Here is a 12,574-nt window from a genome sequence, read left to right as displayed (position 1 = left end):
CCAAGTTCACAGAAGGCACTGACAATGACAAAGGTAACATAAAACTCGACAGACCACCACCACAGGAGCATTGATGGTGAACTGGCTCAAGGAGAACTGTCTATTCAAAGAGCATACATGGGTCACATAAGAAGAAACTTGATAGAGGTTTTCTAAAATTTGACAACACTCTCAGAGATGCATATCACATTATTAACAATTTTTATGGTATGAATATTTGTGCCCCTTCAAAATTCATGGGTTGAAACCTAATCCCCAGTGAGGTGGCATAAAGAACTAGGGACCTTTAAGAGGTGATTAGGTCATGGGGACACTGTCCTCATGGCTGAGACTAGTGTCCTATGTGAGTGGCTGGAGGGAGCTTGTTCGTCCCTTCTGCCAAGTGAACACACATAGAAGGTGCCATCTATGAAGACCAGTTCCTCACCAGACATGGAACCTGCAGGTGCCTTGATCTTGGACTTCCCAGTTCCTAGAACTGTGAGTAACAAACTTCTGTTATTTATACATTACCCAGTCTAAGGTGTTTGCTATAGCAGCCCAAATGGAGAAAGGCAACAATATACAAATCATGGACCAGCAATTCTTAACAATGGAATAAAAGACTAAAAAATCTTCTGCTGGTCTAAGTTCAAAACAAATACTGCTGCTATCATTGAGCTTTTATGACATAATGAATGTATAAGATTTAAATTAGCCAATTTAAAAAATACTTATTCTTGAGTATGTATTGTATTTCACATGGGAGTTGTGTTTCACAAATTCCCATCTCTGGTCAGTCTCAGCACCTACAGACTCAGCCACATATATTTTTCTGAGAATAAATTCATAGTGGTTCAGAGTCATTCCAATTTGCTTCAGAAACAGGTCGTGTCTCTAATCCCAGGGACAATGCATAGCCTTGTATTTAAACTGTAGTTTCTAAATAAACGATGATAGCACAGTGATTTACAAAATGCTGAGACGGAACACTTGAATTATTTCAGTTCTGTTATTCTTAGTGCAAATCATCTGCTGCATTTTGCAGAGTTTACTTTTTGGAAGCAATATTTCATGAGCTCTTTCCCTCTTTAAAAAGTAGATTATTCTATTTTAACAAATTAGTCCATTACTTTTGTCTTTTTTTCTACTATAATGTATATTGTGATTTTTCTTATTTTAATTTTTTTGGACATGAGTGTACAGATGAAGTTTAATAAAGAAACTTTTTCAGTGAAAAATAAACACCACCAAATTTCAGTTCACTATGCTGAATAATCTCTCTCTTCTCTCTAGAGAAAATGATTATACAAAATGTTATCATATAAAGAGGCAATCAAAGAGGATGCAATCCAAAAAAGATAGGAAAAAAAATCGTAGAGATTTGCCAGGCAGTGAATTAACAAAAATAATTATGTTATTCTTCTGGATTTTATAATGGTTGTGGTATTTGCCAGCTCCTTAAACCTTATAATTTTGTTTGATTCTTTTTGTCATTTTAAATAAATATTACAATGATAAAAATCTAACTTAAACCTAATTTTCTATTTGTAATGTGTATAAATCTCAGGCCCAATAAGACTTGGATCTATTCTTGTCTTCCTTCATCCTCTAACAGCAAAGCCAGTTTGACTTTTTGTTGTTGTTGTTTTTAATATCAATGGGGGGTACCAGAGATTGAACCCAGGAGTGCTTGACCACTGAGTCACATTCCCAGCCTTTTTTTGTATTTTATTTAGAGACAGGGTCTTGCTGAGTTACTTAGGACCTCATTAAATTGCTGAGGCTGGCTTTGAACTCATGATCCTCCTGCCTCAGTCTCTGAGCTGCTGGAATTATAAGTGTGCTCTACCGCCTCCCACCAAAGCCAGATTTTTAAAGGTAGAATTTACAGAGAATAAATGCACACGTCTAAGTGTATACTTATTTACAAAACCTTATAACCACCATCGATGATAACCAAAACAATTTCCAACATACTCATGTATAAGAAGCTAATATATCCACAAAACAAGAATATTTTGCTAATGGAAAGTAACACATGAAAGCACAGCAAACTAAGGTAAAATTATAGCAACTAAATAAAAAATTCAGGGCTGGGGAAGTAGCTCAGGGATAGAGTGTTTGCTTAGAATGCATAAGGCCCTGGGTTTAATACCCAGCATCACTAAAAAGAATAAGAAAATTAGTAGAAACACTAGAAAAGGAGGCTAAGGCACACACATAAAATATCAACAGAAAGATAAAAAAAAATGGAAAACATGAGAGAAAAGATTAGATGTAGAGGAAAACCAAGAAGAACAACTCCAACAAATAGGGGTCCTAGGAGAAAGAAAATGGGAGAGAGGAAATATGAAAGAAAGGAAAGTGTTTAGTTTTGAAGGATGTGACTTCATATTTTATGGGGTTACTCAGTGTTCAGAAAAATGATGGTTCAGAAATGTTATAATTTTCATTTATATTTCTCTCATGAAATCTTAAAATTTTCTGAAACAAATGCAATGGAAATTTAAGTTTTAAAATGCTAAATGCTATTATTTTAATATGTAGCACACACACATGATATGTATGAGGAGTGCATTTGACCTACCCTATAGATTTATCAAACTACTTGTTCTAGATGTGATGAGGCCATTATCATCCATTTATCCGTGTAATCCTTCTTCAGAGGTAGGCCGTGGGATTGTCAATCTCAAAGAGAAGGAGTGATTCCTGCTATACATGTAGCCACACTCCAGTATTACATATGCTACGCTAGGGGTATAAAGCAAAAATCTTGGTATTTCTTATAATTGTGAAATGATGTATCTTTTTAATAATCAGAATACTTTATCCTGGACTCATTGTGTTTTCTGAACCCAATGATTCATGTATTGTATTAGTTCTCAAAAATTATCTTTCAAAATATTACTTCTCTTGTTTTCTCCTTTTTAAATTCCTAATAACTGTTTTGTGAGATTTTTCATGTTCTTTTAACCTGTCTTTAATATTTTTTCTGTTCTCTATGCTATACTTCATTCTGTATGATTTCCAAAAATCTATCTTCAGTTCACAGACCTTTTTCTTCACATACAGCTGACCTGTATTTTAATCCATCTCTTTCCTCCTCATGGAATATTTTGTTGAGAACATTCTCTAGCGCAGGCTTTCTATTTGTAAATTCTTTTAACTTTTGTTTATCATTGAAGGATTTTATTTCATCTTCAAATCTGAAGGTTAGTTTTGCTGGGTATAGAATTCTTGGTTGGCAACCATGTTCTTTCAGAGCTTGAAATATGTTGGTCCAGGCCCTTCTAGCTTTTAGAGTCTGGGTTGAGAAGTCGGCCTCTATCCGTATTGGTCTCCCCCTATACGTAATCTGATGCTTTTCTCTCGCGGCCTTCAAAATCCTATCTTTATTTTGAATGTTAGGCATTTTCATTATAATGTGCCTTAGTGTGGATCTGTTGTGATTTTGTGCATTTGGTGTTCTATAAGCCTCTTGTATTTGATTTTCCATTTCATTTTTCAGGTTTGGGAAATTTTCTGATATTATTTCATTGAATAGGTTGCTCATTCCTTTGGTTTGTATCTCTGTGCCTTCCTCAATTCCAATAAATCTTAAATTTGATCTTTTCATGATGTCCCATAGTTCTTGGAGATTCTGTTCATGATTTCTTACCATCTTCTCTGTTTGTTCAACTTTATTTTCAAGATTCAATATTTTGTCTTCATTCTCTGAGGTTCTGTCTTCCAAGTGGTCTAGTCTGTTGGTGATGCTTTCCATTGAGTTTTTTATTTGGTTTATTGTCTCCTTCATTTCAAGGATTTCCGTTTGGTTTTTTTTTGAGAATCTCTATCTCTTTGTTGAAATGATCTTTTGCTTCCTGCAGGTGCTCTTTCAGCTTATTGGTATTATCATTCATTGCTTGCATTTGCTCTCTTATCTCATCCTTTGATTCACGAATCATCTTAATCATGTATAATCTGAAGTCCTTTTCTGACATTTCTTCTAACATACTGTCATTGGATTCTATTAATATAGAATCTAGATTTGTTTGGATCATTTTCTTCCCTTGTTTTTTCATGTTGTTCATGTATCTTCCCCTCTAGCAGTGCAGATCTGGGGTATTGCAGATTTCCCCCTATAGGCTAATAGTGGCCCTATAGGTTTCCAAAACCCTTTCTTTAAGGGGAGATCAATATTAGCAGTGCCCAAATCACACTATGCAATCCTAGACCAAATAGCCCCTATGGGGACAATAACAAAATTGTCATAATAAACAAAATGAGTTCAAATATTATCTTCGGTAAAACAAACAGGTTTGCAATAAGGTTTGCTCCATCTCTTGATTTAAATTTAGGACTACATATTTCATTTCTAATTCTTTATCATGCACTTTCATATCTGTGTGCCCCTTTCATTGTCTTGATATTCTTTTTTTGGTTCATTATCCCATGTCTTTGATCATTTGAAAATTTGTTTTATAACCTTTATCTGATAGCTCTATTCAATGATTTTCTGGGACCCTAATTTGGTTCTTTGTTATTTTCTTGAATTTTATTTAGGTTGAATTGTTTGTGCACATGTTTTGGGCTTTTGGATTGTAAGTGCCTCCAATTGGGTTTGTCTATGGAATCCTGTGAGTTGTGGAGGGCATATGTCTTCACATTTACATTGGCTTCTTCTAGGTGTCTGAGGGTCATAGACCACATTCTAAGCTACATTTTTAGCCTGGACAGGGGGATTGGGATCATGTGTCATTTTGTCCATAAACAGGATTAGACTTCTTAGGAGAGGTACCCCCTATTGCCTGCTCCTGCCCTGCACACCCAGAGCTGAGGTCAACACAAAGAAGTTTCCTTATTGTCTCCCTCTGTACTGATGAGGGAATATTCTCCAGCACATTCTTTCTCTGGGGAGTACCCTGTGTGTGTGCGCGTGCGCATGCATGCACATATGTGGAGCACTGCCCAATTCTAATTAGCCACACAGCATACGCCCCAAAATTCAGCCTCATGCGGCAAAGCTGAGGCTTCTGAGCAGTCACCTTTCCTGATGTCTCCACAGGGCAAAGGTCAATTCACTGGCTTTCTGCTCCGGGTTTCTGCTTCCTCTTCATTTGGTCTCCTGGGGATTTCTGTTTATTTCTTCTGAGCTCAGCAATGCATATAAAGAATATATTTATATTTTGTGTGGCATTTATAGGAGTTTGGTGTAGAAAGGTTATTATTCAGTCTGTCATAGTCTAGGAAATTAAAATCATTATTTCCAATATGAAATAAATATTTTTAAATTAAAAAATATTTTTAAATGACTTTCAAAAAAATCAAAGTAAAGATGAATGTAGAGTATTTTTGAAACACCCTAAATATTGACAAACCTACTTTGTTATGTCTGTTGAGAATCACTATGATATAGGGACACAGAGGAGAAATGACTTAATATTGACTTTGTGACTCAGGAAGTCTTTTCCACAAAGGTGAAATTAAAGTCAGGTCTTAGAGGATGAGAAATTAGTAAATGCTTGTTTACATCCAACTACAAATCTTCAAAGTATTATAAGTGATGTAATTTAGGGTTGGTCTTTGCCCAATTAAAAAAAAAATTTAGTTGTAGATGTCTTTATTTTATTTATTTGTTTTATGTGGTGCTGAGGATTGAACCCAGTTCCTCATATGTGTAAGGCAAGTTCTCTACCATTGAGCCATGATCCCAGTCCCCAATTTGTTTACCTCATTTTATTAACATGTATGTGTATTTTAATATGTAATGTCATCAAAGTTATTATTAATAATTTTTTTTTTTTTGTACTGGGGATTGAACCCAGGGGCACTTAATCACTGAGCCACATCCCCAACCCTTTTTTTGTATTTTATGTAGAGACTGTCTCATTGAGTGCTTAGGGCCTCACTAGGTTGTTGAGACTGGCTTTGAACTCACAATCCTCCTGCCTCAGCCTCCCTAGCTGTGGGTTATAGGTATGCGCCACTGTGCCTGGCCACACCTGCTTTCTAAGTGCCAGGTAAGAATATACAAATTTTATCAATAAAATTGAGACTCAGGTTAAATCATGTTTTCATTCATGTAGCCTGAGGAATGACAGGACTGGATTCCTTCAGGGAATTTACCTGACCAAGGGCCCAGCTGTTACCCTCTGAAATCCACTGCCATGTTGAAGTGAGGCCATACTTTCCACTGGACTGAGCCTAGCCAGTTACTGAAATGACAGGGGTGCTGGGCAGGCCCCTTCCTGGGAGAGCTGGAATTTCTCTGGAGCTGACTTTGCTCAAGGACCTCCTGATGGCCTTGCTGAACTTAGATTGAGAGGCAACCTAAGGAGTTTCTCCCCAACCTTCCTTCCTCTCCTGTTCACTTCAGGTCTGACTTGCACTGTGCTCTGAGGCTTTCCCAGCACTTCCCAGCTCCTCCATTTTATCTTGTAGTCATTTCATAATAAAATCCTTGAACCTTTAATTCCGCCTTGATATCTGTTTCTCAGGAGACCAAGGCTATCACATTGTCTGACCTCAAAACCCGTGCTCTTACAAAAATTAAAAATGAATCAAAGACCTAAGTGTAAGAGCTAAGATTCTAAAACTCTTAGAAGAAAACAAAGTATATCTTTTGTGACCTTGGATTAGTCAATGGTCTCCTAGATAGGACCGAAACCATAAGTAACAAAAGGAAAAAATAGACTATCAAAATTAAAAACTTTTGTGCTCAAAGCACACATAAAGAAAGTGAAAAGTCAACACATAGGATGAGAAAAAATATTTGCAAATCATGTACCTGATAAGGGACTTATATATACAATGTATTTTAAAAAACCTCTTAAAACTCAACAATAAAAAAGAAATAACTCAATTTTAAAATAAAGGAAATTGAATAGACATTTCTCCCAAGATGTACAAATGGCCAATATGCAAATGAGAAGATGTTCAGTGTCATTAGACATCAGGGAATTAAAACCCCTAATCAGATGCTGTTTCATATATACTAGGATAAAAAAATAATAAAATATAGAGAATAACAAGTGGTGGCAGGAAATGGAATTATTGAAAACCTCATTCACTACTGGTGGGAATGTCAAAAGGTGCAACTGCTGAGGAAATGGTTTGGTATTTCATCAAAATGTTAAAGAGTTGTATGACTCAGTAATCTTGGCTGTAGTGTAGCATGGGTAAATCCTAAAAACATCATGCTAATAAAAAGAGGCCACATACAAGGGACTACATAGTGTATGCTTCCATTTGTTTGTTAATTGGTGCTAGGGCCTGACCCAGGACCTTGGGCAAGTTAAGCACACATCCTACAACTGAGCTACATTTCTAGCCTGTCATTCCATTTATATGAAATGTTCAGAATAGGTAAATTTATGGAGACAGAAAATAGAAAAATGGTTACCAGGGTTCAAGGGCATGGAGTGGCTTGCTATTTGGTATGGGGTGTTTTTTTTGAGAGGTAAAAATTATTCCAAATTAACTATGGTGAAAACTCCATGAATATATTAAAAACCACAAACTGTATATTTTAAAAACTAAGTTTTAATTGTCACATAATTATTGTACCTTTTTATGAGATACAATGTGATGTTTCAATACATGTGTACACTGTGTAGTGATGAAATCAGGACAGTTAATATAACCGTCACCTCAAACATTGATCATTTCTTTGTGGCTATAACATTCAAAATTCCCTCTTTTAGCTATATTGAAACATTCTTGTTAAATATAATCTCTCTAGAATTATATACTTTAAAAAGGTGAATTGTATGGTATATGAATTATGCTTCAATAAAGCTATTATAAAACAACAGGACAACTAACCCATCTTTAGTTTTTTTTGTTTGTTTGTTTGTTTTGAGATTGGGTCTCACTATGTTGCCCAGGCTGGCCTTGAACTTCTGGTCTCAAGTAATCCTCCTGCTTCATTCTGCCAAATAGCTAAGACTAATCCAAGCTTTTGAATATAGTATCTATATCCCTCACTTTGTGTTTATCAATCAGTACCTTGTCTTATGGTTATTTTTTCCAATCAAAATGCTAATTAAGGGCTGGGGCTGTAGCTCACTGGTGGAGCGCTTGCCTTGCATGTATGAGGCACTGGGTTCAATCCTCAGCACCACATTAAAAGATAAACAAATAAAATAAAGTCATGCTGTCCATCTACAACTACAAATTTTTAAAAAATGCTAACTAATATCCCCCCAATAGCAATGATCTCATAATTTGGGGTTTCTTCCAGATTTATTTTTCAATTTTTTTCCCATTGGGCACATATTAATTTTATATTTGAAAGAACAACATTATATGAAAATAAAATGTCATTTCACTAACAAAATGATTTGCTCCTTCTAAAGGACAAAATCTGTGTTCCTGTATGAGTTCTTCTGATACTAGTAAGATATCTTGCATGTAGTGGGAGTTTAACAATAATTTGTTGATATTATTGACAATGGCAGTAGGTTTGGATAGTTTTTAGTGTTGGGTCATTGGTAGCCTATGTGACTTTGTTATTGGTCACAGAGAAAAAGCAGATGTTACTCTATGATTTTTAAACCTTCAAAGATGTAAAAAGTATATTTACTGAAAGCAAAAAATATATATGTTTTGTGGTTTGTGTAATATAAAGTGGATACTCTGCCTCCCAACCACTTATCAATCTGCACTCTGCTGGCCTCTTATGTTACAGGAATTTCCGGCTTATGCTGCCGCCATTTTCCTGCTTCCCACGTTATGTCCTAACATGCTAGATAGCTATTGGTTCATCAGTCAGCTTGCAAGTATTCTCCTCCGATACTGGTTCCTTCCAGCCCGGGAGATTCCAATATCTGGGAGAAGCCACACGCCATCTCTCTCTTTTTCCTTTCTTTTCACCCTGAGTGGCCGTGTTAGTCGTCGCATAATAAAGTCTCTTGCATGGACCTCGTGTCTGCGGTGCATTTTTCTGGGAGCTATTGGCGAGCCAAGCAAGCAGGCGGCAGTTCAGCAGGATTGGGCAGCGGCGGCTATTGCCCCGGGTCCCAAACTGCCTTATAGTTTGGAAAGCTAATTTCAATACCAGATATTTTAAAGATGGGGTAGACTTAATTTTTAAAAATATTTTTATTAGTGGTTGATGGACATTTATTTTATTTACTTTTTTATATGTGGTTCTGAGAATCAAACACAGTGCCTCACACATGCTAGGTAAGCGCTCTACCACTGAGCCACAACCCCAGTTAGACTTAACCTTAATACTCATTTTCAAATAAATTTGGATATGCCATGGAGGTCAGCTGTTTACCCTTCTTGCATGTAGTGTGATGCAAGGGGTGTACTGGAGTCATTTTGTGAACTACTACATTTACTTTTCCATTTGTCTTTGTGGAGGCAAGGACCTCATTGGATTATATGTCATTAGCCCTTTTCTTCTGCTTGTCTTCTTTATCTCTTCTTTGCATGTCCCTCCTTCTCTCTTTTTTGGATGGCAGGGTGAAAGGTGTGGTCAGCTGACTTGTACTGAGCACTCTGTGCCAGGTCTAACTTTGGCCCTTCAGTCACCGTGTTCCTCCCCATGATTCTTCTGGGTGGCCACTTGAACCTCATTTGAGATGAGGAAACAGGCAGTCTGGACAGGGCTGGTAAGGCAGCAGGGCGTGGGGTTGTAAGCAGACCTGGTGCCCAGCTGTCTGCTCTTGAGTGCAGGCTTCCCTCCCACTAGTGCATGATACCTCCTTAGTCCGCTATTGCTCAAAGGGATGGCAACAGTGCTATCTTACAGGGCTGGAACGAGGACTGGGTTGGTCAATTATTTGTTATGCACTTAGAACAGGGTCTGGCACCACACAAGTGCCATATAAGCATTTTCAAAGTGAATAAGCTAAAGTCTGTCTAACTCCAAAGCAGGTAATGGTGCAATTCCAGGCCTACTTTTAGTTTATTGCCCTATGAGAGAAGCAGAATTGGACCAAGACTAAACTCAGACTCTGATTTAGCTGCTGAGACACTGTTGGGCCTCCCACCACATCAGACACCTGTTGCCAGCAGCCATTCTACAGAGGTGAATCCAGTTGCTTTAGGTCAGTCAGGAGTACTGAGGTACTAGTACTCAGTGCTGAGCTCACTGGAGGCAGACTTACCTGGTGGCTTATCAGTGCCCACACATACACAGGTAACAAGTCTACACTGCAGTGTGCTCTGGATGCCCAACTGGGATGGGGTTTGCCCGCCCTCTGCCATATTCCTTTGTGAGTTCCTCCACTAAGTTCATTTCTACTTTTAGTCCTGGACACCCATCTGGGAATGTTTCCCCTAGATTTTCCTATGGTTAATCTCTCTCTCATTCATATCACCTCATCATGTTATCTTCTTTGAAAAACTTTCCAAGTTCATCAGTTGGGCTCTCATGCAAAACCGAAGGCAAGCTTAATTGGGGGTGGCTGAGAGGAGGGACTATTAGAAGGAAGTAGGCAGGTGGAAACCAGATTGGATGGGGGCAGGGTTCCCTTTTACCATCCCTGGGCCTGGGGGATGGGATAGGGCAAGAAGGCAGGTAACCTTGAGGGAAGCCAAGCAAAATAGTTGCAAGTGATGCGTCCGTGGCAGAGTGGTGTAACCAAGCCCCTGGGACCCTTGCAAGGCAGAAATACCTCCCTGCCCCCACGCTGTCTGTCTCCTCTGGCCCCTGCCTGCCTCCCATTAACAGAACAAAAACTTATAGGGTGACCTCCCAGGAAATGGTGGAGAGACTGTCAGAAATCAGCCAGCAGTTCCTATTCCAAGCCATTGTTTATTTCCTCTTTTTGCTTAACAATCATCACGTTTTACAGCGATCTTTTGATTTACACATTTATTGTCTGTACTGTCCCCCTTCCCCAGAATGTGACTATATTGAAGTCAAGAACTAGCTCGGTGCCTGGCACACAGTAGGTGCCTAATAAATACTGGGTGACTGAATCAACAGACAGGTAGCTAGCCTGGAGTTTTTCTTTCTTTCTTTCTTTCTTTTTTGTTTCCTTCCAGAAAGATTAGGTGGTTGAATATTTCCAGGCGCCGCCTCAGGGGCTGCCCCTCTTGCCCCCACCTCTGCGGTCGGCTGGGAGGCACAGCAGGTGCCCACGCGTACTCCTGACCCGCTGTCGCAGCGCAGGCTTCTCGCTAACGTATGCGCCCCTTTAGGCGCACGTCTCCCAGGTGTGGCCGGATCTGCCCACTCTTTGGTAGCGGGCCTGGCCCCCGGGGACGTGCGGGGTGGCCGGCGGAGTCCCTCCCCTGGTGCGGGTGTGCGCCGGTAGGGAGACACCCAGCGCTCGCTCCAGGTTATTTTTAGTCGGTAGCCGAGTCCCCCCTCCTCCTGGGGGGCGGAGCGGCCTGAGAAGGTGGGGAGGAGAGGAGCTCCCGGTGCCTCCGCGCTCGCTCCCGCCGGGCACTCTCTGCGCGGCCGGGCCGGGCAGCGCTGGGAGCAGCTGCCGCGGCGTCCTTTGGCAGTGCGCGCGGCTCTCCTCCGGGACCTGCGCCGGGCGGGGGCGGGGCGGCCGGGGAGGGAGAGCGGCAGGCGGGAAGGGGCGGGGAGCGCGCTCCTGCGGCGGCGGCGGCGGCTGTGCTCATCCCGGCGACCCAGCGCTCGAGTGGACGCGGGGCTTCGCAAATGGCTTGTCCTGCTCTCGGTTTGGAAGCGCTTCAGCCCCTGCAGCCCGAGCCTCCCCCCGAGCCCGCCTTCTCCGAGGCACAGAAGTGGATCGAGGTAGGTGCGGGTGGCTGGCTGGCGGCCTTGTAGGGGCGCCCGGAGCTATTGACCCGCGCGCACACGGACCGCAGGTCCAACCTCGCCTTCCCCCACTTTCTTTGCCAGCCGCTCCGGGTGACCCATCAGGGCCTCGGGCGAACTGGATCCCCTGGCCTTTTGGCATTGGAGTACCGGGAGGGTGGGCATGAATGGAGGACACTGCAGTCTGGTTGTGCTCATGGGGGCAGGAAGCGGTCCTCTGCGCCTTCATCCCTCCTACCCGCCGGCCTCGCAAATCTCAGCTTTCGTCGCTTCCAGGCGCTGCCAACCGAAGCGCAGGGCAGGCAGAAGCGCTGCAAAAGCGCAGAAAGCGCGAGCCCACAGAGACCTTGAGGGCGCCGCATTTTGGGGTGTCCTGCTCTTCGTCCGACATTTCATCTCTTGGCCTCCCTCTCCACTTTTCCCGAGTGGAGCTGGCCGGGTGTCCACAGAGACGCATACCCACCGGAGTCTCTTGCTGTATTTCTGGCATCGGCTCAGGTGTGAGGCTGGCAAAGCATTACAGGGCAGGGAGAACCTGCAGGACCCACCGCGAGCGCAGCATCCGCATAGAAGCTGTCCAGCCAGTGGCAGCCCTCGTTCCATCCCAGAGTCGGCCGGGTATGCTCTGAGGGGCCGGGTATCCGGCCCAGTTGGCATATTTCACTTCTTCAATGACTCGGTGGCAGGCCAGGGAAATCACTGAAGCTCTCGGCTCGGTCCAGGAAGTGCTCCATGGGAGATCCTGATTCATGATGTCTATCTGTAGACGCAGCTTGGAAGCCCTATGCTTCCGAAATGATCTGTCTGTGGGGATCAGGACGCTTGGAGGGCGCGAGGGGAAAAGGTGACCCCTGCCCCATAATC

General features: G+C 41.5%; 1 protein-coding gene across 14 annotated transcripts in view; it reads left to right on the top strand.

Annotated features, from left to right (window-relative positions):
• The first annotated feature begins 11,447 nt into the window (after positions 1 to 11,447).
• The window catches only part of Limch1 (LIM and calponin homology domains 1), a 319,406-nt gene continuing 318,279 nt past the window's right edge, over positions 11,448 to 12,574 (top strand). For 3 of the 14 annotated variants that reach the window (XM_047566859.1, XM_047566860.1, XM_047566857.1), the window contains exon 1: positions 11,478 to 11,686. In XM_047566859.1, coding sequence (XP_047422815.1) covers positions 11,591 to 11,686 — 96 coding nt within the window. In that variant the 5' untranslated portion in view covers positions 11,478 to 11,590. Of the gene's footprint in view, positions 11,687 to 12,574 lie in introns of all 14 variants that reach the window. The other 11 variants (XM_047566851.1, XM_047566849.1, XM_047566862.1 and 8 more) reach the window with 9 other exon arrangements.

This window comes from Sciurus carolinensis, chromosome 10, assembly GCF_902686445.1.
Source record: "Sciurus carolinensis chromosome 10, mSciCar1.2, whole genome shotgun sequence".
NCBI classification, from domain to species: domain Eukaryota; kingdom Metazoa; phylum Chordata; class Mammalia; order Rodentia; family Sciuridae; genus Sciurus; species Sciurus carolinensis.
Note: the sequence above shows the minus strand (reverse complement) of the source record. Positions and strands in the feature narration are given on the sequence as shown.